The sequence below is a fragment of the Poecile atricapillus genome, chromosome 23 (genome assembly GCF_030490865.1).
Source record: "Poecile atricapillus isolate bPoeAtr1 chromosome 23, bPoeAtr1.hap1, whole genome shotgun sequence".
Classification (NCBI taxonomy): Eukaryota; Metazoa; Chordata; class Aves; order Passeriformes; family Paridae; genus Poecile; species Poecile atricapillus.
Window position 1 is genome coordinate 2,533,314 of NC_081271.1, and position 25,053 is coordinate 2,558,366.

Genomic DNA, 25,053 nt, shown 5'->3' on the forward strand with positions numbered 1-25,053 from the left:
AGGGCTTGATTCAGCTTTTTATTTTTATGAAAAATTAACACCTGGAGCAGTATTATTATTTGGGTGAATTCCAGACCTTGTAAACATCCAGGACTCATTTTGGAATGAGCAGGGCCTGTACATGATCCTTGATTTGCTAGCAGCAAACACTTCTATAAATAATGAGAGCTGAACAATCCTCATGGTAGATTTTTTCTCCTACTTCTTGCGGCCAAGCTTTGGAGCCTTCTCCAGGCCTTGGATGTATTTCCGAGGTAGCTGATATTCTTCTGCAACACAACCAAGAGCTCACTTCAGGTAAGAAAGAGTTAAATAAGAATTAAAATCTCAAGTTTTGCTGCGAGCAGCCCAGTTCCAGAATCTTCTTACCGAGCAGCATCTTGGCCAGATGATGGATTTGGTTGCCTTGGATCTGGACCTGGACTCTGTCCTTTGCTCCTGGGGCTGGGCTGATGGTGGCACTGGCTTGCACCTTCTGTTGGAGAGTGTTGGCCACACACTGTGGGTCCAGACCATACAGCTCAAGGTTCTTGATAATTGTTACCTGTGGGGATAACAGGGATTGGAACCATCACTGCTGAGGGGTTAATGAGGATTGGAACCATCACTGCTGAGGGGTTAAGGAGGATTGGAACCATCAGTGCTGAGGGGTTAAGGAGGATTGGAACCATCACTGCTGAGGGGTTAACGAGGATGGGAACCATCACTGCTGAGGGGTTAACGAGGATGGGAACCATCACTGCTGAGGGGTTAACGAGGATGGGAACCATCACTGCTGAGGGGTTAATGAGGATGGGAACCATCACTGCTGAGGGGTTAATGAGGATGGGAACCATCACTGCTGAGGGGTTAATGAGGATGGGAACCATCAGTGCTGAGTGAGGGGTTAACAGGGATGGGAACCATCACTGCTGAGGGGTTAACAGGGATGGGAACCATCACTGCTGAGGGGTTAACAGGGATGGGAACCATCACTGCTGAGGGGTTAACAGGGATGGGAACCATCACTGCTGAGGGGTTAACAGGGATGGGAACCATCACTGCTGAGGGGTTAATGAGGATTGGAACCATCACTGCTGAGGGGTTAACAAGGATGGGAACCATCACTGCTGAGTGAGGGGTTAACAGGGATGGGAACCATCAGTGCTGAGGGGTTAACAAGGATGGGAACCATCAGTGCTGAGGGGTTAATGAGGATGGGAACCATCAGTGCTGAGGGGTTAATGAGGATGGGAACCATCACTGCTGAGGGGTTAATGAGGATGGGAACCATCACTGCTGAGGGGTTAATGAGGATTGGAACCATCACTGCTGAGGGGTTAATGAGGATGGGAACCATCAGTGCTGAGGGGTTAACAGGGATTGGAAATACCACTTCTGAGGGGTTAATGAGGATGGGAACCATCACTGCTGAGGGGTTAACAAGGATGGGAATCATCACTGCTGAGGGGTTAATGAGGATGGGAACCATCACTGCTGAGGGGTTAACAAAGATTGGAAATATCACTTCTGAGGGGTTAACAAGGATGGGAACCATCACTGCTGAGGGGTTAATAAGGATTAGAAATATCACTGCTGAGAGTTTAATAACGATTGCAAAGCTGTCCTCAGGATCTGGGATCTCATCTGCTCAACCCCTCTCATTTAATTGTCTTTTGTCACCTTCTTGTTTGATGATCTCTGTGCTATGCTGATGTCAATGGGCTCAATGTTTCCTTTCCTCACCACGGGTTCTTGTCCAGAAAATGTCACCTGGTGTAAGGGCTGCAGTCGTTCAAGGCACCTGGACAATGCAATATCTGTGTCATTCTGGGAAGGGATATTGAGAACAAACACCTGCTCAAAAGATTGTCCCATTTAAGGTGTGAGATCTCATCTTGTTCCCATTTATCTCCAGGAAATTACAACTCAGGCAGCTCCCACCACGGGGTCTGAGTTGCAGGCAATAAATCTGTGCAGTTCTGGGAAGGGATATTGAGAGAACAATCACCTGCTCAAGAGTTCATCCCATTTAAGGTGTGAGATCTCATCCTGTTCTGATTTATCCAACAGGCAGTCACACAGAATGGCATTCACCTTCACAAAGCTATAAAACAAAAGCACACAGAAGGTGCAAACCAGGTCACTTTTTTTTTTCTCTAATTTCAGCCTCTCCTGTGGAAGCAGGGGAGGAAAACTTCCACCTGTACTCACTTTTTGTTTGTTTCATCAACCAACTCGTTACTTTTCACATAGTTAATGATGATGTTTCTCACCTCACTGCTTGAGAGGATGCTGCCTTTCCTGAAGACAAAGAGAATTTTTAACTCAAGTATTTGGGTGTCAGGTTCTGGCACTAAAAGAGAAACACCAACTGCAGTTTTGTTGGTCTCTCTTCATTTTTCTGTGCTTACCTGTGTCCAGATTCCTGAAAGAGTGGGATCATTTTTGTGGAGACCCCATAGAGTGGAATGATTTCAGGAGCGTGGTACACTTGTTCTCTGTCTTCACTTTTGCTGTCTTGGGCAGCAGAGGCTGAAGAAAATCCTTCAGGCACTACAAATGCTTTAATGCTGCCACAAGAATTGTTTGGTGTGAGTAGAAGGGATGGAAAAACAGAGCTGGAAGCAGCAGATTCCACTCCCTTCTTTCACAGACTCCCAACTCTTTTAAAGACCGATATTCTACATACTCTGGGTGTTTCCAGTCCACGTCCACAATGCTCTCCACACCTTTGCTCAGCTCCTTCACTTGTAAGACCCCCTGGTGCTGCATGCATTGCAGGAATTTAGAAAACTGAAGGAAGCAACAATCAGAAATGTGGAGTCAAGCATTTTAAACTCCTGCTATTGTGTTTTAAACTTTTTCTCTTATTCTGTTTCTTATTAAAATTAATTAAAAAAACCCCACCCAAGCCAACAGAAAAATCTCACCTTCTTATAGCTTGATTTCTTTATGTCCAGTTGTTTTCCAGCAGGGCTATAAATGGATTTTTTAAAAGTTCTTTAATTATAAGTCACCCTCCATTTCTTCTTAAATCTTGCTACTTATGCTAGAAGTTTCTTAACAGCAGGAATACAAATCACACAGAGAAAGAATTACTCCCAAGAAGGTGATAAATAGAATGTGATGAGTGAAATTAGTGCTGATGTTCTTGTGGGCAGGCAAGCAGCCACTCAGGTAACTAAACCATGGTAAAACCAATGTCAGCCAAGTCAAGTTGGCTCCCAAGCACAATTCCAGGTCTGTACAATCCTTACATCCAAGTATTTAATATAAGGATTGTATTTGATCAAAGTACTTGATGGCAAAAGTGAGCATAACCTTATCTAAGAACTGGATTTTATTTTTCACTCAAAACCTTCTTCCTAAATACCCCACACAGTCTCCACGTTTTAAAGACCAAATCCCAGCATGCAAATCCCAATTCCATCTCCTTCCCACATACCAGCAGGAGACCATGTGGCTGCCTAGAAATGTGCTGGTGAGCAGAGGGAGCTCTGACTTCTTTACTTTGCATTTTAAGGCATGGAAAAAGCACTGATTAAACAATGCATCCATTTGCTCTGCAGGGAGAGAAAAGGACAGGTAGGCAGTGAGTTGTCTGTGGGCTTCAGCAAACCAAAAGGGTGTGGTTTGGTTTCATTGGGATCCAAAAATACCTTGTGGGGTCCTGCTGTCCTCAGCCTCTTGCTGGTCCTCTGTGCTGGCATCCTCAGCTGGTTCTGCAGCTCTGTTCTCATGGAGCTCCTCCTTCCCCAGCACTTCTGCACAAGTGTCTCTGTCCTTCAGGCTCAAATCCCTGATTTCCACGTGCTGCTCTGGCTCAGGGGAGCAGCTGCTGCCAGGCTCCTTCCCCTGCAGCTCCTCCTCGTCTCCAGCACTCTCCTTTGCAGCAGAATCCGTTACCAAGGGAGCTAAGGTAGGAGGAGAAGATTTGTCACCATATTCCCTACAAAAGGAAGAAAAAGCAGAATACAGCTTTCCTTTTGTTGCTTTGAACCACAGGACAGTGAACAGATGTCACCCTTGAATAAAGGCACTGGCACCTGCACAGGTCTTTTTCTGCAATCAATGAACTGCAAAATTTATTTAGAATTTATGGAGGAAGGTGAGTTCAAAGTAAAAGTCCTACCTAAGCTGTACCCAAATAATTCAGTCAGTTGGCCTGGTAGATTACTCTTAGTGGGGCACAGATTTGGATTTCAGTAAGCACGTGAGACCTGTTGCACTTTTTCCCCCAGGCCTGGCAGTTACCCACCAGAGGTGATCCAGGTGAGTGTGCAGCACAGCAAAGCCCTTTCCTTTCATTCCAGCTGCCAGCATCTCCTCCGTGGACATGGTGGCAACTCCAACTGCAACAGGAGCTCTGGGAAAAGAAGGGAATGTTGGAGCAGGACAACACAAACACACTGTGCTATTGCACACAGGCTGTGCTACTGTGTGAGACTGAATTTAGTTTACAAAGTCCTTGTTCTTTACAAACTGGGTTTTTTCAAGCATTTACGTATTTTCTGGTTATCCTTCTGATATATAAGGTTTTCCAAAGAATCCTGAGGATAAGTGCAGCCTGGATGAAGTGAAGGTTCTGCAGTGACACATTCTTGCTTTTAATAAATTGCTAGAAGCACATGCACTGCCAGAAGAGACCAGCAGTGAGAGAAAACCAATGGCTTGAGCACTCCCTCACTCAATTTCCACACAGACACAAAGACAATCGTGCAGAATACAATCTTTTGTTAAAAACATTGGTCCAAAAGAACCAATTTACAAAGCTTCCCACCTCAGCTCAAACAGATCCTAACCCAGAAAACAAAGATTTTTTTTTCCTGTTGCATTTTCCACTGCTGAGGTTCCCAGTACATCAAATGCACGACAACGCTTCTGCTTTGATTTCCTCAAAACCCTTCATTTTCAGTTTCTGGACAGGTTCTGGATGGGAGAACCCTCTGTACCTGTTTCCCAGGAGGGTGACAGCGCAGAGCGTGCCCCGTTGCACTTGAGGGAGGCCAGAAGGTGGCACCACAACTCCTGGCAGCATCAGGTCTGCGGGAAGAATGAAGCGCATCCAGTTCTCAATGAAACGCTCAGGCACCGCCTCCTCCGCCTCCCTCCCTCCCGTTACTCAGCAAAAACACGAGCCGAGCACACGCCAGGGAGAACAGGATTCTCTGTTTCTCCTCCTAAAGCAGCGCTTTTTCCCCGCGGAGTGCGGGATCCAGTCCATAAGAGTGCTGGGCACATCCCAAAGCACTGCAGAGGAGTGAAGCTTGCTCAGCCCTGTCAGACCTGAGGGACTGTTTTTAACGAGCTTCATTAATGGCATGGAAATGGAAAGGAAGAAGGAGAAGTTTCAGGAATTACCCATTTACTCTCCTCCTTCACAAGGGAAGACTGGCCCAGCAGCTTTTTCCCTGGAGAGAGGATTGCCTCAAAGTGGCCACTGCTGCTCCATCCCTCCCAAATCTGCCACATCAGCTGCAGCCAGCTGGGAATTCTCAGGGAGCTGCCTCCTTGCTATTCTAGACAGAAACGACACCCCTGCTTCCTTCTGCTTCCCACACCTGGAATGACCAGACTGGGATGTGAGCAAAGGAAAGTTTTCCATGCTGCAGGTGTGGCACGATGTCATCACCACGATGGAAACAGCAGCTGCTCTCCCTCCCAGCAGCTCTCTGCAGGCTCCTGCACTGAGCTGTTCCATGGCTTGGCTCTGCAGGCATCTCACTCACATTTTTCTCAGCATCCCTGATTTAATGTGGAGGCTGCAGAAGCCAAGATTCTTCCCCCTATTCATTGTCACAAATATTTTAATCAAGAACTGAATGAAGTCTGCAACTGCCACCAGAGCTCCACATGGCTGGGGACAGAAATCACATCAAGGCTTTAATGTGACCACGTAAGCAGCATAAAATTATGTAAATTACCCGGGCAGACAGCAGCTATTTGAATGTATGGAAGAGATATCCCAAAACATGCTGCTTTTAGGAACTGAACCTCCTCCAGTGCCCCAATCTACAGCACTGGAGAGCCTCGTCCCCCTGCCTTTGTTGCCATTGTCTCTTGGCCAGCTCCTTATCTTTGGATCCCGAACAGAGGTAGCCTGGTTGCCAGGGGCGATGAATGACCCACAGGCCTCTTTCATCAATGTCCTTCCCCATTAGCAAGTCTTTTTCCCCAGAAACTGGGTCAGTACGAGAGGCTCGCTCAGATGTCTATCACAGCTACACACTCCAGCACTTTATTTTCGCCAAAAGCAAACACACCAGAGAGAAGACCCGAGTTCCACTTTAGATGCTGTGTCATGGAAAAAGACATCCCTTCCTACGTGAGCACTTCCAGGTAGAGATCAAGGCTGCAGCAGCTGCAATTTAATCTTTTTCTGCTTGAGCAGTTCAGCAATTTAAAGTTTATAATGAGCTGATTCTCCTGAGTCTGAACTGCATCCAAAGCAGGTTCCAGAAAACAGACTCCTTTCCTGTCACTCCTGATCCATAATGAGGTGGTAGAGCCAGTAACCCAGGAATTCAGCTCCAACCTCACCTGCACAATCCACAGTTTGGCTGACAGTGATTGCACTGGAGCTTCCAAAATAAATTCCCTTCTGAATGATCAGCTTGTTCACCTGGGCACTGACAGGAAGCAGGGTGGCAGCAAAGGAATTTTCAAAAGGGACAGACCAATGGCATGGGCAGTTCTGTGTCCCAGTTCAGGGCTGCTCGTCACTCTGAGAAGGGATTTCCAAATCTGAGCCTCCCACACAGAGCTGGTTACTGCACAGCTTCACCTACTTTCTTTCATTCACAAACTCTTTTTACAGCTAATTTATTTCCTTTCTAGGACACCACCACCAATGATTTTTGAGTACTCATCCCTTCTACTTGTTTCAGGTACATTTTTAGCCCTGTGAAGGAAAACACCTAAAAAACCCCAAAGGTAACTCCCTTTTGTAGGGCAAAGGGACAAAATTCTGGTGCTCTTACCTGCTCCTCCTGCAAGTTTCTGTAGCACTGGGGGCCATGTTGTAAAGGCAGGGAGAAGGTCTGGGTAGACCCACAGAGTGTACACTGTCCCAAAACAGAAATAAATTTAAAAATCCATCATTAAGACCATCTCTGTCTGTTGTTCCTTCTAACCTTTAAGACTAAACTCTTCTTGGCTAACCATGAAGATTAAACTTAATTGGATAATAAAACACTTAACTGGATCATAAAGAAATGTGAAATCAAAACAATGCCACAATGATTAATTGGGAAGGTAAGCAAAGAGGGAGGATTATTCCAATCCTACCTGTTGGATACAGCACTTTCTCAGCTTCAAACAGTATTGGGTTCCTGTGGTTCATGTAAACAGTGATGGCCTCCCCTTTGTGACAGTGTATTTTGATGACATTGAGCTCCTCCTTGTTTGGAACCAACTCAGCCAGTTGTTCAGTGCTCAGGGTGGGAAAAGCTGCTGCCACATCACTTCGTAGCTTCCTCCTACAATGATAAAACCCCAAATGTGTTACAAAGCTGTCTAGGCCTTCCCTCAAACTAATTCCTACATCTGCTGTTACAGTTTTGTTGGCTGTTCCTGAAATTCCCACCTTTTCACAGGAGATAATTTGAAGTATTTCTGTGTGGGTTTACAGATGATGTAAGAATACCAGGAAAATACCAGATATACTTGCCCTGCTCCTATCTTCCTTAAACATCTGCTTTCAGCTTCTGTTTGCAGCCCATGCCTCTGTTTTGTGCTGTGATTTCCACCTGGGAGTGCCACACTCGCTCTGCCCAGCCTGTCACCCCCAGCTGGAGCAGGGGACAGCCAGATTTCCCTGTCCCCCAGTTTTAATTGAAGTTTAAGCCCCAGTGACCAGCACGGGGGGGTTGTGGTCATTCACAGCAGTGTCCAGTGACCCTGAACAATCGGGGGGTCAGAGCAGCATCGCTGCTCAGGAACATAAAGAACTAGAGAACTACAGATGGCTCGGGTTAAAAGAGACTTTAAATCCGATCCAGTCCCACCCCTGCCATGGCAGGGACACCTTCCACTGTCCCAGGCTGCTCCAAGCCCTGTCCATCCTGGCCTGGACACTTCCAGGGATCCAGGGACAGCCACAGCTTCTCCAGCACCTGTTCCAGCAGCTCCCCACCCTCACAGGGAATAACTTGTTCCTAATATCCAATACAAACCTATCCTCCTCCAGTTTAAAGCCATTCCCCCTCCTCCTGTCACTTCTTGTCCTTATCCAAAACCCCTCTTCAGCTCACTTACCGCCGTTAGGCACTGAACGCTGCTATAAATAAGCACAGAAGGCTCATCCAGGCCTCGGCATGACATTTCAATTAAACCTGGCTTAATTACGGCAGCACCTTCCAAGGAATCGCACATTCCGTGCTCAGGCCGGGGCAGGGAGGTGAAAGCAGCTACCCGCAGAGGCCCCGGGACCGAGCCCCGCGCATCCTCCCGGCCAGGCGGGGGTCCCTGCGGGGTCCCGGCGCGACACTCACCGGTCCGAGCCCTTGATGTTGGTGTTGGCCCTCACTCGGAACGCCCTGGCGAACATGGCGGGCCCGCGCCGTCCCCTCAGCCCGCGGCGGCCGCCATGGCGCCGTCCGCGCCCATAAACCGTCCGGCTGGAAACGGCGCCCGGCCCCACCGGGTCCCCGCGACCCCCGCCCCGCCGCCCTCACGGCTCCCGCTCTCCCTCGGCCGCATTGGGGACCCCCGCCCCAGTTCCTTGAGGGGTCCCGGTTCCCCCGCCCCAGCTCCATGAGGGGATCCCGGTTCCCCCGCCCCGAATCTTTGAGAGGTCCCGGTTCCACCGCCCCAGCTCCATGAGGGGATCCCGGTTCCCCCGCCCCGAATCTTTGAGAGGTCCCGGTTCCCCCGCCGCGGCTCCTTGAGGGGTCCCGGTTCCCCCGCCCCAGCTCCTTGAGGGGATCCCGGTTCCCCCGCCCGGGTCTGGGGTACCCCCAGGGCGCCCCCCGGGCTTCTCCACACGGGGGTTCTCAGAAGTGTGGGGCTTCTTTTGTGCTTAAACTTCTGAGCTGTCTTGTGGTTAATGTGCCCTGGCAGCTGGGCATTCTTGCTGTCATTTATGCATTTGCTTGAGTGTTTCTGATCGATTTCTAGCTGGAGATTGAGGAGTGTGGAATGAGTATTACAGGAGTATTGTAGTAATTGGAGCCTTCCCAGGATCACAAAATTGTTGAGATTGGAAAATCCCTCCAGGATCATCGAGTCTGAGCTGTGCCCGATGCCCACTCTGTCCCCAGCCCAGAGTGCCACATCCATCCTTCCTTGGACACCTCCAGGGACGGGGACTCCAAACCTCCCTGGGCACTTCCAAGGCCTGGCCGCCCTTTCCATGAGGAAATTCCTGCTGCTGTCCAAGCTGAGCCTCCCCTGGCCCAGCCTGAGGCCGTTCCCTCTCCTCCTGTCCCTGTTCCCTGGGATAACATCCCAAATCCCCCCCGGCTGCTCTCTCCTGTCAGGGAATTATGCAAAGCCAGGAAGTCACAGACAACCACTTCATTTTTACCTTTTTATTAATTTCATGAAGGGAATAAATACACCTCCTATATCCCATTAGAGCCCTCATGCTCTGAAACACCACAGATGCCTCCAGCTCTGTAACTCCCTCTCTACCAGGTGAAATCCGTGGCTGCTCATGGACGTTCTCCTGGACTTTTTACTCCAAATCAATTCCCCCAGAGGGGTTGGCAGGATGGGGCAGCCTGTGCTGTCCCACAGCCCCCGGCGTGCAGCACTCAGCGTTCTGCCTCCATCCGGCTCTCCGCAAACACGTTACTACTGAGCGTTCTTAACACGCCTCGCCTCGAGGAGCCGCCTCTCCTCCGGGCCGAGCGCTCTGCGGTGTGCGGGGGTCCCGCGGTGTGTGGGGGTCCCGGGGTGTGTGGGGGTCCCGGGGTGTGCGGGGGTTCCCCGGTGTGTGTGGGGGTCCCGGGGTGTGCGGAGGTCCCGGGGTATGCGGGGTCCCGGGGTGTGTGGGGGTCCCGGGGTGTGCGGGAGCCCCGCGGGGCAGGTTAGGCTGAGGGCAGCAGCGAAGCGAGCGCTGGAGCCCCGCATCCCGAGCGCGATCCCGGCCCCCGGCGGCCTCCTCTCCTCCGGGCCGAGCGCTCTGCGGTGTGTGGGGGTCCCGTGGTGTGCGGAGGTCCCGGTGTGCGGGGGTCCCGCGGTGTGCGGGGGGTCCCGCGGGGCGGGCTGTGCTGAGGGGAGCAGCGAAGCGATCGCTGGAGCTCCGCACCCTGAGCCCCATCCCGGCCCCCGGCGGGCTCCTCTCCTCCGGGCCGAGCGCTCTGCGGTGTGTGGGGGTCCCGGGGCGTGCGGGGATCCCGGTGTGTGTGGGGGTCCCGCGGTGTGCGGGGGTCCCGGTGTGTGTGGGGGTCCCGCGGTGTGCGGGGGTCCCGCGGTGTGTGGGGGTCCCGCGGTGTGCGGGGGTCCCGGTGTGTGTGGGGGTCCCGGGGTGTGCGGGGTTCCCGGGGTGTGCGGGGGTCCCGGTGTGCGGGGGTTCCCCGGGGTACGGGGGTCCCGCGGTGTGCGGGGGTTCCCCGGTGTGCGGGGGTTCCCCGGTGTGTGAGGGTCCCGGGGTGTGCGGGGGTCCCGGTGTGTGCGGGGGTCCCGCGGTGTGTGGGGGTCCCGGGGTGTGCGGGGGTCCCGGGGTGTGCGGGGGTCCCAGGGTGCGGGGGTCCCGGTGTGTGTGGGGGTCCCGGTGTGTGTGGGAGTCCCGGGGTGTGCGGGGGTTCCCCGGGGTGTGCGGAGGTCCCGCGGTGTGCGGGAGTCCCGCGGGGCAGGTTAGGCTGAGGGCAGCAGCGAAGCGAGCGCTGGAACTCCGCACCCCGAGCGCGATCCCGCCCCCCGGCGGCCTCGTCTTCTCCGGGCCGAGCGCTCTGCGGTGTGTGGGGGTCCCGCGGTGGGCGGAGGTCCCGGGGTACGGGGGTCCCGCGCTGTGTGGGGGTCCCGCGGGGCGGGCTGTGCTGAGGGCAGCAGCGAAGCGATCGCTGGAGCTCCGCACCCTGAGCCCCATCCCGGCCCCCGGCGGGCTCCTCTCCTCCGGGCCGAGAGCTCTGCGGTGTGTGGGGGTCCCGGGGTGTGCGGGGGCCCCGCGGGGCGGGTTAGACTGAGGGGAGCAGCGAAGCGATCGCCGGAGCTCCGCAGCCCGAGCGCGATCCCGCCCCCCGGCGCTGCGCAGGCGCGGGCGGGCGGCGGGCGGGGGCCGTTCCCGGGGCAACGGCCGGGCCGGGCCGGGGCCGAGCGGCCGCGCGGGGCAGCGGCAGCCGCCGGGCATGGGGCCCGCGCCGGGGCCCCCCCGACACGATGCTGCTCGGCAGGAAGCCGGACGGGCCCCTCGCAGCAGGTGAGGAGGAGGAGATGGCGGCCGGGGGTCCCGCGGGGCTGGGGGGAAAAGGGGGGATGCGGTTTGGGTCGGTGGACGCCGAGCCCCCCGCGTGGTCCCGGCCGTCCTTCGGGTCTGTCGCGATAGTCGCGATTTTAAGTTCTTGAGAAGCCGGCAGCGAGAGACGCCGCCTTTTTTTTTTTTTTTTTTTTTTTAATTCCCCACGTTTTTGCAGCTGTAATTCCCAGATCTCATTTTTAAGGGATAACCTGCTTTAAAACATAGTCCTATCAAGTGTTTAAGTATTTGCTCGTTTTCTGCTCGTTTGGGATTATCCTGATTAAGGGGAAGCGGGGAGAATGGTGTTTAACGTTTCTTAGGGATGTATTTTTTTTGCAGTGCAGAAGTTGATTAACAAAAAAGAACCTCTAAATTAAAAGTATCTCGAATTAAGATTCTCCAGATGCATCGCACTCTTGTGGTATGAAAATATAGTTAAACTCCAAAGATCATTTAATGAATGAAGGAGAATCAATGATTTTACAGACTAAAGCGTGCAAAAGGGAGCCACATTTAAGCCTTTGGCTGTGTCTCCACCAGTGTGAGTTGTTGTGAATAACTGGTTTCTGTGTGGGACCTTTCCAGCCAGGATTGGAGATGGATTGTACGACTCCTATATGAGGATAGATGACTGTAGATACCCAGAGCCTACAAATGAAGAACACAGCCCTTCAGGGCTTCCTTCCCTTTCAAGACCTCATGTGAGTATTTCGAAGCCATCTTCATGTTGTGCTGTGTGGCAGTCAGAGCTATCTGGGGGTCTGATACCTCCCTACAGAGAATAAATTTTAAAAGTGTGATTTTTGGGCTTCTTAACGTTATTGTTTTTCCTGAGCATAGAAACGATGTGCTGTGTTCGCTGCAGAACTTGCTGGCAGCCTCAGGAATCCCATCTTACTGCCCTCAGCTCGTGTTTTAATAAAAAAAAAAAAAAGTTATTTTACAAAGGGTTGAAGCGTTCTGCCCTGTCACTTTGTACTCTGATAAGTAAATCCACACACACTTTGCTCTGCCTCCTCCTGCACGTTTCCATTTTAGTTTCCCTCATGAAAATTCCGACGTAGGAGCAGCAGAAGGAGCAGTGTGAGTCTGTGTGGCTGCCAAACGTCTCACAAAAGTATCTTTCTGCTCTGAAAACTTGGGCATTATCTGTCACTCCTTTTGCTACCGAAATAGCCCCTCATGAGCTGAAGGTGTTGCCAGGCTCTTTCATCAGGGCTCTGTTCTCTCAGCAGATGTGGAGTTGGGAGATCTTTTTTATCCCTTTAATTGGTTCATGTTCAGCTGTACTTTTGTACAGTGATCTCTCCTTTAGATGGGCTTTAAATGTGTTCTGGCTCTTGTTGAGTTCTGGCAGAAGGGAAGGAGCTTAAGCTTAAAAAAAACCCTCTCACTCTCTAAAAAGTGAAAATAGACGTTGCCCTGAGTGAGATGCATTTGAAAATCATCACCTTGTTGTAACAAATTGGGTCTGTGCAAACTCAGGGGCATGAATCTGGGTTTTTTTTTTCCCTTTTTGGAAGTGTTGAGGGGGATCAGAAGGAATTTGGATTTTTGTTGAGCAGTAGGGTTTGAAGAGTGGTGGCTTGGGGTTTTTTGCTTGCAGGGCTGTGGAAGCATTTCAGCTGCAGTGTTTTAAGTTGTATTGAGGCTGCATTTGTTCATAACTGAATACAAGTCAGTAGAGTGGAATTATCCTGTGAAATACAAATATAAATCCATTAATATTTTGTTCAACTTGTCTTCATCTGTGTTTGGTCCCTGAAGCCTGTTAACTTCTTAGGGCAAGGTTAAGGATTTATAGCATGCCCAGTTTGCATGGTGATGTACCAATAAAATCCAACCTCAGTGCTATCAGGTGAGCAGGAGCTGAGGCTGAAAATGATGCTCCTGAGTTTTAGTGGGAAAATACCTGGATTTTTAGTTCCCTTCCTGCAAAATGTTTTATTGTGATGTAATGTTAGATGAGAATGGAGGAGTCTTGTTGACTGCAGCTGCCCATTCCTGTATCTGAGCCTGCAAGAGAGCACAAAGTCTCTGCTTTGTGAACACATGGGCTGAATTCAGTCTGTTTAATTCAATGTTCAGAACATCTCTGCAATCCAGTTGTGTAGGAACTGCAGTAACTGTTTCCTTGTCAGTGAAAATGAAGTTTTTGTCAGTGAGAGTTTTCAACAGGATGCCACTGGTGTTGTCAGCCTCATTTCTTGCTGCACTTCAGCACTAAAACCAAAAAACCTGTGGAGCCTGGGATTTGTAAAAGGAAGCTGTTGAAAGAAAGCTGGTGTTACCCAGGAGTCATCTGACTTTGAGTGCAGCTCTTCTGAGTTCAAGTGAAGATGGAGCTATATTTGTGTCTCACCATCATGTGGCAACTGATTTTGGGAGTCCTCTAAGGATGAAAATTGAGACCTTACTACCGTTGAGTCAGGTTTGAAATCCAAAGCCATAATTCCTTCATTAAGAAATCGTTCCAGGATAAATGGAATCATGAATTCCTGATTTATTTAGGGATTCAAAGGTACAAAATGTTTGCTATGAGCAGCAGCAGCAGAGCTGCTAAAGCTCTTGGGTAGAGGATATTTAAATAAGTGTGACCCTAGTTCTGTGTTTATATCTTCTGTTTATTTGTAAACTTTCTGTTTGGGTCTGCCAGCAAAGACTGAGGAGTCTCTGAGCCAGCTCTGAAAAAATGTCATTCTTATCTCAGAGGTTCAGCCAGGCTCCAAGAAGAAGGCGTTTATTCCGAATTACCAGGGCTGGGCTCTGTTGTTTTTATTTCAGACTCTGGCAAGGCGTGTCCCTCCAGTACGCTGCATTTTGGGGCAGATAGGAGGAGTGGAGCTTGGTAGGATCTCTCCACGTTGATAAGGACTGACTTCTGCAGGGAAATGCCCATTTTTTGGGGCTTGTGAGCAAGAACTAGGATTTCAGGGCGGCACCAACAGACAGAGTCTTTTATGAGCTGTGTGTAGTTGGCTTTGGCGAGAACATTCACTTCCCTTATTTGCTGACCCTGCTGAGATGTTGGGCTGGATGTAACTAAAAAGGAATTTGGTTTTATTGCTGTGGGGCTGCAGGTTTATTTATATTTTTTTTTGTTTGATTCCTGTGTAGTTATTTTGGTTTTCAGGGATTCGGTTTGGCATGTGTCTGAGATCTTTATTTTTAGATTAAAGGACAAAATGGAAAACAGATGTTGCTGCTTCAGTCAGGGCTTCAGTTCTGCCTGGGATGGGACAACACCTCTGTGCTGCCTCTCAGCAAGGAGTGCCAGCAAGCAGGAAAGGGAATAACTCCTGTGCTAGTGGGGAACTGACCTCCGGGGTGTTGAGCATTTTCTAAATAGTAAAATCGACAAGCCTGGAAAAATTTCACAGTGTTTTTCTCACCTTGTATGGGTTTGTTTCAGATGTAAATATTTTAGCACATGGTGGTAAGAGGGAGTGATTGCAGACTGCTCTCTGCTGAGTTGGAGTGGGAGGTGTTCTTGGTTATTCGGGTCTGTGTTAGGAGAGTTGTGCAGTTCTCTCCTCCCTCTGGGGCAGAAACAGGACCCGAGAGAATGGCTGCAGCCATTCAGGGAGGTTTAGGTTGGGTAAAAGTTCTTCCCCCAGAGGGTGGTGGGGCAAAGAACAGGCTGCCCAGGGCATGGGCACAGCCCCAAGGCTGCCAGAGCTCCAGAACAACGCTCTCAGGGACTCAAAGGGATTTTGGGGTGTCCAGGAGTTGGACTTGATGGTTTTTGTGGGTCCCTTCCAGCTCAGGGTATTCTATAATTCCACCATGATTTCAAAAGGAGGTGTGGATATGATCATGTTTTCCCCTTGAATTTAAAACCCCACAATTAATTTTTGTTTAAGGATGGTTTACCTTGCCTTGCCCTGTCCTCCTTCTGCTCCTGGTGCAGCTGCCTCACACCAGCCATATGTCACCTGCTGCTGATGCTTTGTGTTCCTTTGGCAGCCTGGCTGTGCAATCTTCCTGCCACTTCTCCACACATCCACGTTCCATTCCGTGCTCCAGACAGGTGCAGCTTGCATCTGTCGATGGCTGTGCTGCTGCACCCACGTTTGAAGCTAAACATAGCTGTTCCCTGGCCCTTTGCAGACTGGAGATAGGTATTTTGTGGTTGTTTGAGTCCTTGGCTGGCTAGGGTTTCCCTTTCTGGATTTAAAAGCACAAGTGTTGTTTCAGATAATTGCTTTCTTTTTGTGTACCCTTCTATAACTATGCTTGTAAATTAATTCAATCCAGCATTTTATATTTGTTCCTAATAAAAGCCAGACTCATCCGTGTTACTGATTTTCTGTTGATAGTGATTTAATTTTTAATCTGTGCTTTAAAAGATAAACTAAACTTCTTTTACCCTCATAGGTTTCTATCAACAAACTCATAATGAAGGATCACTCTCTGACTGGAAATCAGGTCAAAGTGGAGCAGTTATTTGAGGACTCTGGCAACAGAAGGAGCAGCGCTCTTCAGTCTGCAGGCCTTACTCCAGAAAGATCTCTCCCTTCCCTGACAAAAGAGAAAACCCTAGAGAGCCTGGGTCCCAGAGGCAATGGGAGCTCCTTGAAATCACATAAAGCCATCTCCCAACCTCCAGAGCAAGCTGTCAAGCAGTTCAAACATCAGCTGTCAGCTTATGAGCTGCAGGAGATCTTTAGTTTCTCTGAGATTTATTTTGTGGGGCCGTCTGCCAAAAAGAGGCAGGGGGTGATCGGCGGCCCCAACAACAGCGGCTACGACGACGACCAAGGCAGCTACATCCACGTGCCCCACGACCACCTGGCTTACAGGTATGAGGTGCTCAAAATCATTGGCAAGGGAAGTTTTGGACAAGTTGCTAAAGTCTACGATCACAAACTCCACCAGCACCTGGCCTTAAAGATGGTTCGCAATGAGAAGAGGTTCCACCGCCAAGCCGCCGAGGAGATCAGGATCCTGGAGCACCTGAAGAAGCAGGATAAAACAGGCAGCATGAATGTGATCCACATGCTGGAAAGCTTCACCTTTCGGAACCACATCTGCATGACCTTTGAACTCTTGAGTATGAACCTGTATGAGCTGATTAAAAGGAATAAGTTTCAGGGCTTTAGCCTCCAGCTGGTTCGGAAGTTCGCTCACTCCATCCTGCAGTGTTTGGATGCCCTTTATAGAAACAAAATCATCCACTGTGACTTGAAGCCAGAAAATATCCTCCTAAAACAGCAAGGGAGGAGCGGAATCAAGGTTATAGATTTTGGGTCCAGCTGTTTTGAGCACCAAAGAGTCTACACATACATCCAGTCCCGGTTTTATCGGGCGCCAGAGGTGATCCTGGGCAGCCGCTACGGGATGCCCATAGACATGTGGAGTTTTGGCTGTATCCTGGTGGAGCTTTTGACTGGCTACCCTCTTTTCCCCGGAGAGGACGAGGCAGACCAGCTGGCCTGTATAATGGAACTTCTTGGAATGCCACCTCAGAAGCTTTTGGATCAATCCAAGCGAGCCAAGAACTTCATCAACTCCAAGGGTCACCCCCGTTACTGCACGGTGCAGACGCAGCCGGACGGGAAGGTGACCCTGAGCGGGAGCCGCACGCGCCGGGGCAAGCTCCGGGGTGCCCCAGGGAACAAGGACTGGGTGACAGCTCTGAAGGGCTGTGATGACCCCTTGTTCACTGGATTCCTGAAGGATTGCCTCAGCTGGGATCCTTCTGCACGCATGATTCCCAGCCAGGCCCTGCGGCACCCCTGGATCTGCAAACGGGTGCCCAAAGCCCCCAGCTTGGAGAAAAGCTCCAGCAGACGGATTTCGAGCTATTCGGGTTCCTTCCAAGGAATTGCTAACAAGCTGCCTCCCGTGGCTGCAGTCCCCAACAAGCTGAGGGCCAGTCTGGCCACTGAGCCCAGTGGCAACATCCCTCTGTGTACTGTGCTCCCCAAACTGGTCAGCTAGTGGGGAGTGCTGGGTTCCCAGGAGACACCCGTGGCTGTTAACTGTCCGTTCATGCTGTGGGAAGAAGTTAAATGCAGAGGGGTTCTAATGGATTTACTTTTTGTTAGGGGCTCAGTCTGGAATACTGGAAGATCAGTTAAAAATATGCACATTAAAGGGCTGATTTTATCCAGTTGCTTCACTCACACCTGGTGCATATTCCACTGCTGAGGTTTCAGCTCAGCTGGGGAGTACAGAGACAGTTTGGCTGATGTGCTGTTTAAAAATGCTGGTTTAGAAATCAAACCATTTCTTATCATGGTTCAACAGGTTCTTTTGCTTCAGGCAGGAAAAAAAAACTTGATTTAAACTCTTGTGTTTTCAGTTATCTCCAGCTGAACTCTTTCTGTTCTAGGGGAAAGTTATTCAATCTCTTGTCAAAAGCACAAATGCATTCATGTAATGCATTAGGAACCTGCTTGCAAATTGCTTAAGTTTGAAGAATTTTATTACTCTGCATTGCTTTTCCCTTATCTATCCTGGGATTTAAAAAAATGTGATGGGATGTAGACACCAAAGGAATTTGTTGTTGGAAAGGAAAATACTCAGATGATAAAATTTCAAAGCAGCATAGAAATGCCATGAAACACAGGACATATCTAAATAAAACTACTAATTTCCATAACACTTGCTATTTCCCCCCTAAAAATCTATGGAAAGCTTGTTGGGGGTATTTGGGATCAGGCCTGGTCCATCACCAGTGTGAGCCAGTTTGTTCAGGAAATAATTCAATTTTCTGTTTCTTTGGAGCTCAGATTTCCATCATGAGTTCTGCCAGGTGTGTGTCTTTGTTTTTCCTGTATTTCAAAAACAAAAATGTTGAACTTCAAGAGCTGGTTTATATCCATGTTTGAGATTCTGGTAATTGCAAAAAACTATCTCTTTGTGTAGAGTGAATTCCATTGAGTTACATGAAGCTCTTTTAATAAAAATGCAAACATGCCACCCCTGTCAGACAAGTGGAACTTTTTCAGGCCCAGGGCTGTGTCTGGAAAATGAGGGAGGGGGGGAAACACACATTAATAATTGGGAGTGTGCTCTGAAATCTCAGCAAAATCTCTTGGAAACATAACCAGGAAAGGCTGATAAGGTGCAAGAACTGGCGGATCCAAATGGAAATATTTAATGGGAAGAGCTGCTTTGTTTCTAATTGCCTTCCTTCAGGCCTTTGGGTGCCTACATTTTCTCATTCTTGAAGTCCATGAGCTTGTATTTCCTCTTCCTTTATCTTCCCAGAACATGCCAGGGTGGTGTGACCTGTCACAACCACAGCACAGCTTGTTGGGTTTGTTCCTTCTTGCAGCCTCCTGGCCTGAATCCATCTCCAAAACCATCTGATCCCTTGCCAGGTGCCTCAACAGGACTTTAAATGTAATTTAGAGCTTTTATGAACAGAAGGTTTTAAATGTAATGACTTTCTCTGCAGCAGGTTTAGAATGCTAAAGGAGACTCTCAGTATGCAAACAAAGGTGATTTTAAAGATAAAGTGAGCAAATGTTCAGTGGGAGACCCTTCCCCTGAGGAGATGGGGCTGCTCTGGCCCCTCTGGGTTGTTACAGCACTGGGTGGAGGCCTGCAGAAAACCTCAAAAAAGACTCAGAAATTGCTCCAGAGAACTTTGAACTTTGATGTCCCAGGAGCTGAAATGGAGGTTCTCGTGTGTGAGGCTTTTCTGACTTGTTTTGTTTCACAAGTGTCAATTCAGTGAGATTGGTAATGATATTAAAATAACAGTCTGGCCCTTATCCGTGCAGCAGCCAGCATGGATGGGCTGTTCCTGGGCCACTTACAACAACAATTTGTATTTTTTGTTTTGCTTGGCTGAGTGAAGTTTTATTTGAATGAAGACCCAGGGAAGAGGATTCTGGAGGGAAGTGGCAGTCTCTAAAGTCTCCTAAAATCTCCCATCGATTTTAGGAGAATCTCTAAGAGATCTGGCACGTTTTCAAAAGCCAGAAATCTTCCTTTTCTGCCTTTTATGTGTTTTTTGTAACAAAATTCTCCAGGTGAGAGAGCAGAAAGGAACCTTTCAGGAGCAATAGCTGGGTAGGAAAGATGTGTGGAAAAGGATTTTCTGGAGGAGATGAGGTGCTGGAGCCTGGCAGTGGTGGTGTGCTGGGAGCTGCACAAACAGGGCTCAGGAGCACACAGCAGGCTCCTGGTTCAGAAACATTTTGTCTATAAAAAATGTAGAATAATAATGATAATTCTGTGACTTGTGGGAAGAAGTGACTGCGAGGGAACTCCTCCTGTGGCAGCCTCTGGTGCACACTCAGTAATTTTGCTTAAGGCTGGGGCTGTGAAGTAGCAGATAAATCAATTAATTGGCAAAACCATGGTTTTTCATCTAGAAAATGTGTTCAGCATGCCCTGAGTGCACGAGGTGTTTGTTTAAGAGTGGCTCTTGCTTACTTGGTACTGCCATATTTGAAAATCAAATATATAGTTAAGTGAATTGCTAATTTGGGTGAAAAGGAAAAACATCCTCAGCAGATTTTTACTGGGCTGGAAATTTCTTCCTAACCCAGGAAACACAGCTGAGAATATCAGGGTTTTGATCACTAATCCTCAATTTCTTCATAAAGCATTTGCTTTTGGTGAATTGTTTGATGCAGAATTCCCAAACAGCTGAGCCAATAAAAATCCTCTGAGGAATTGTCTGTGCAAACTCTGGATTTGTTGAGTTCCCTGTGAGTTGGAGCAGGAGTTGTGTGAGCCAGGGGGACCCTGGGCTGTGTCACTGTCATTTATCAGGGCAGTCACAGTTCGGTGTCTGCGCTCTCCAGATATGCCCAAACCTCAAAGTCACACTTGTTTTTTGGGAAAGCCCAACCCTGGTGAGGTCTGGAATCACCAGAGACATCACACCACGAGCTGTGCTACTGCTGGGAGTGTTGGAAGGAGCCTGAAATGAAAAATGTCTGGATAGGTAAAGAGCAGATTTTATTTTTGTGGTAGATTTGCTTTGTTGAGCTGCCAGCACTGGCACCTCGCTCGTGTTCTCCTCAGAAGTGAGCACAGAACACATGCAAATCACTTTATAAACATAATATATATATATAAAATATATATAAATAAAATAGTTATATATATATATTTATATATAAATATATATATTATATATTTGTATATATATAATATATATTTATATATAAATATATATTATATATTTATATATATAATATATATATTTATATATTGATATATTTATATATTGATATATTTATAAATATATACTTGTATATAAATATATATTTATATATAAGCATATTTTATATATTTATAAACATATATCTATATAGAAACATATATTTATATATTTATATATAAATATATATAAATATATATAATATATTTTTATATATTATATATAAATGTATATGTAAAAATAGATAATATTTTATATATAAACACATAAAAATATATATTATATATAAGTATATATAATATATAAACACATATAAAAATATATCTTATATATATATAAATAAATATATAAACACTGTAAATGTGTTTACAGCAAATCAGGCACTGCATTGCTGAAAGTCACCCAAACTTCTTTTAAAATGCTCTTTATAGTGTTTTACTGCCCTGTGAGAGGTGCAAATAACAGCTGTTGGTTGGCTGCAGTTTCAGCAGCATATTTTTATGTAAATATTTTTATGTAAAGCAATGCCAATGCATGAGCAGCACATCTGAAAGACTGAAACCTAAAATCTGGAGATTTTCTGGGTACCACAGACACTCCTCACTGGTGATTTTTATCCTCCCAGCCAGCTGGAATGGGAATCCTGCTGGACCAGTGATCTAAGAATTCCCAGCAGATTAATTAGCTTTCACTTTTGTGGAAGACTGAGTGATTTTCTTACAATCTTTCTTTACCTGTTAGGGTTTTTGTGCAGTTGAAAACTTTTTAAGGAACGATCACCATCATCAAATCCACCTCTCAAACAAACACAGGCTCCTTTTTAAAGGGCTGCTCCCTGCAGGCTGCAGCTCTCCTGGGGTTTTATTTTTCCTTGTTTAATACCAAAAGCTGTCCTGGCTGTGGAACATATATATGATGATCTCAGCAATGTCTTGCTAATCCCAGGCACACAAGCAAAAGGCTGATGCTGCACCCAGAGATCTCTGCTGAAATGATACAAATCCCCTGCCTGCCAAAGTTTAATTCCCTTGTGGAAGTGGAGAGCCAAAATAATATGGAAAGATCTGTGGGACTTGTGTGCAGCACCAGCTGAGACTGAAAACAAACTGTGCTCAGAGACTTGGATGAAAAATCCTGGGGCCTCTGCAGGTGCTGAGTGCTCAGAGCTGTGGCTCTTGGACATTGTGATTTTATATTTGGTGCTTCACAGAGTCCTGGAATTGCTGAGGCTGGAAAATCCCTCTGGGATCATCAATTCCAGCCTGTAGCTGATCCCCACCAATGTCCACTCACTGGACACCTCCAGGGACAGGGACTCCAAACCTCCCTGGGCACTTCCAAGGCCTGGCCGCCCTTTCCATGAGGAAATTCCTGCTGCTGTCCAAGCTGAGCCTCCCCTGGCCCAGCCTGAGGCCGTTCCCTCTCCTCCTGTCCCTGGGATAACATCCCAAATCCCCCCCTGGCTGCTCTCTCCTGTCAGGGAATTATGCAAAGCCAGGAAGTCACAGACACCACTTGATTTTTATTTTTTTATTAACCTAACAGCAGTTTGTAGAAATAAATACAGCTCCTACATCCCATGAGAGAGCCCTCGTGTTCTGAAACACCATTGATGCCTCCAGCTCTGTAATTATCCCTGAGCCAGGTAAAATCCGTGCCTCCAGAACATTGTCCTGGATTTTTTTATTCCAAATCAGAGGGGCCAGAGCCCCACACAGCACTCAGGGTTTTACCAGCCTTCATCAGCCTCAGCACAACCACGCTCCTGCTCAGGGGTTCTTACACATTGCAGATGTTTCAGCTAAATGTCAGCATCCTCTCAATCTGCAGGCTTGCCTTTTTATTATAAATATCGTGATGAGGTGTGACAAGGGTGGGGAATGTGGAAAACATTGGAGGTGCATGTGGATATAACCGTGGAGGAACATTCTGGAAATCAATCTCAAATTATGTATCTAAATGTAACGAGCAGATTTCTTGAAGTTGTACTTTGGGTCGTTTTTTTTAAAAAGAAAATAAAAGCATAATTTTCTTTAGCATTCGAGTGTGCAAATTCCTAAAAGCCCTGGATTAAAATGAAAAAGTAATAATTATTTCCAGATGGTGGAATTTACCTGCTGCTGGCAGACAACACCTCCTGTGGCATCTGCCCAGGGAGGAGAGAAAATTGTCACTGGCTGAGTGGGAGGTTTGTGTGTCTGTGCTAAACGTGATGAAGCTCTGGTCTGACAAATGTTCCTCTCGTTAACAGTGCTGTAATTAGAACACACCAGAGTTTTGCCATGACATTCTTCAGTTGTCACTTTCTTATTCAGCCCACTAGAGAGCTTTTTAAAGCCCAGAATCCTGCTTATCCCCAGGCTGAAGGGAGAAATCCAGTAATAGCCACTTAGGGAAGATTTGCTTTTATTAGAAACCTATAAATGGGTAACTTACTGTACACAAGTGGATATTGGGATGGTTTGAAGATGAAATCATGCTCCAATAAAAGGTCTCCAGCTACAACCTGGGTGATTAAACCATGTGTGTTACACACACAGAGTGTGCAGACAACACAGAGAATTTTTACCTCGTTTTTAATATGGGTGAGCAGCAAATAGCTGATTTTTGAAAAGTCTGCAAGCTGAAAACAGTGAAACAAAATATATCTGTAGAGATTTAGATGTCTTTGTTTGTGGTATATGTATATAAATATGTGGAGCTCTGTACTGAGCCTGCCATGAGTCCATGGGACTCTCTCAGTGACATTTTCTCAAGAACAGCACCTCAGATTAAAAAAATAAACTTATCCACCCTGCTGGAATGCTTGTTGATGTAGCATGATAAGGGATTGTCTCCCAAATTCTGCTGTGTGAGCTACACTGGGCACTGGGAGGGGAAATGAGGTTTGGTGCCAGCAGAGGGGCTGGGGAATCCAACACCAAAGCTGAGCTCGTGTCTTTCTGCCTGGTGAAATCATGATGGGAGATGCTGGTAAAAACCCAAATCTGCACAAAGATGGGGAGCAGAAGCCTGGAGTTTGTTGTTCCTGTGGTGTATTCCCATGATTATTAATTATTGTAGTGACAGGACAGCTGGAAAGGAGAAGGGTTAGGTTGGATATTAGAGAAAAATTCTTCACTGAAGGTGATGAGGCCCTGGCTGCCCCAGTGTCCAGGATGGGGCTTGGAACCACCCGGGACAGTGGAAGGTGTGAACCAAAAAGGAGAATTTTGCCCCTAATTATGTTTTCTTTAAGCTTCGGGGAGCAGGGATGATTCATCTGATGGTTTTTGTAAGCTCAGCTCCTCGTGGCACAGGCGAGGAGGGAGCGGTGGCAGCTTTGGGTTTGTTTTCTTTCCTCTTGTCAAATCACCCCCATGGGCTTTACAAACACTTTTGGGGACAGCCACGGGCTCAGATGCTCCACAGACTGCTCTCTTCACTTGGATTTTGGGTGTAAAACCCAGGAAAAAAGCACATGTTCTTGACCAGATTTTTGTTTTCCCTGTGGTTCCATCCCTCTCTCCCAGAGTTTATAGGGGAATGATAAATGGGATTTCCTGGGTGCAGATGCAGACAGAGACATCTGGGGAAAGCTGAACTTATAAGGAGCGGCAGGAGAGTTTGGGATGTGGGAGGGAGATGGGGATTCTTGGCACCAGCAGCTTTTCCCCCGCCTCTTGCAGACAGGGGGATTTAAATAATTGCTCCTTAAGTGCGCTCCGGCTTGTTTCCTTTGTCTGCGGGGATGGAATAGCTGCCCGAATTAAGTCTGTCCATTCTTAATCGCTGAGAGGAGCTTTGTAAAGCCGAGGAGAGGCAGCCCCAGCCCCTGGCAGAGGAGCAGAGCCATGTAAGGGTTCGCATTCCTGCCGCCGGCTCGGAAGCTCTGGAATTCGGCTTTACGAGCACAGCAGCAGCGCCCAGCATTGTTCTGCTGGGCTCGTGGGTTGGAGGTAGGAAGGCAGAGACCGGGATTATAATAATTAAGTGTAATTAAGCATAGCCGAGAAGGGATTGAGAGCAATAAAGCCTGATGGGACTGCTGGAGGTACGGACCGGTGGCACGAACCCGCCTGGATTTAATAGGAATTTCTTCCGAGTTTTAATTGCAGAGTGAGAACACCTCCCCTGCAGTGTGCTGGGGAGGGGGATGTGAGCAAGGGGCTCTCCAGATGGGAAATGACACAGCCAGGTCTTGCCCTGGGTGGTTTTTTGGCTGCTGAGGATGTGGAAATGCAAGAACTCATAACCCAGAAGCTGCTGGGAGAGCGGAGTTTGGCTGCCGTGGCCTTTGTGGTGGGCACCCACGGGAGGATGATCCTGTAGGGCAACGAAAAGAGTTGGAAAAATGAGCCAGCAGGAGCCTCAGAGCTCAAGGAGAAGACAAAAGAAGGATTTTACTCAATCCTGTGGCAGGTGTGATGGAGAAGGCGCAGGGTCCTTGGCCGTGTGTCCCTCAGCCTTGTCCCCTGTCCTGCCACTGTCACAGCCCCCGGTGACAGCAGCACCAAGCACAGGAGCTGCCAGGCTCCCCAGCAGGTGCTAATGATGGATG

At 48.2% G+C, this 25,053-nt stretch overlaps 2 protein-coding genes across 2 annotated transcripts; one reads left to right on the plus strand and one right to left on the minus strand.

Moving 5' to 3' along the window:
- Positions 1 to 2: 2 nt before the first annotated feature.
- Positions 3 to 8,623, minus strand: EIF2D (eukaryotic translation initiation factor 2D). The gene is made up of 15 exons (XM_058855972.1): positions 8,475 to 8,623; positions 7,270 to 7,460; positions 6,963 to 7,046; positions 4,935 to 5,025; positions 4,241 to 4,348; positions 3,642 to 3,931; positions 3,428 to 3,545; positions 2,913 to 2,958; positions 2,672 to 2,775; positions 2,394 to 2,552; positions 2,194 to 2,283; positions 1,991 to 2,086; positions 1,663 to 1,783; positions 370 to 544; positions 3 to 269 (listed from the first exon to the last, which is right to left on the minus strand). The coding sequence occupies exons 1-15, from the start codon at positions 8,528 to 8,530 to the stop codon at positions 199 to 201; spliced, it is 1,800 nt and encodes a 599-aa protein (XP_058711955.1). The 5' UTR covers positions 8,531 to 8,623; the 3' UTR covers positions 3 to 198.
- A 2,562-nt stretch (positions 8,624 to 11,185) lies between these two features.
- On the plus strand, positions 11,186 to 18,310 carry DYRK3 (dual specificity tyrosine phosphorylation regulated kinase 3). Its single transcript, XM_058855896.1, has 3 exons — positions 11,186 to 11,344; positions 11,969 to 12,084; positions 15,761 to 18,310. Exons 1-3 carry the CDS (start codon positions 11,305 to 11,307, stop codon positions 17,324 to 17,326), a joined length of 1,722 nt encoding a protein of 573 aa, XP_058711879.1. The 5' UTR covers positions 11,186 to 11,304; the 3' UTR covers positions 17,327 to 18,310.
- Positions 18,311 to 25,053: the final 6,743 nt, after the last annotated feature.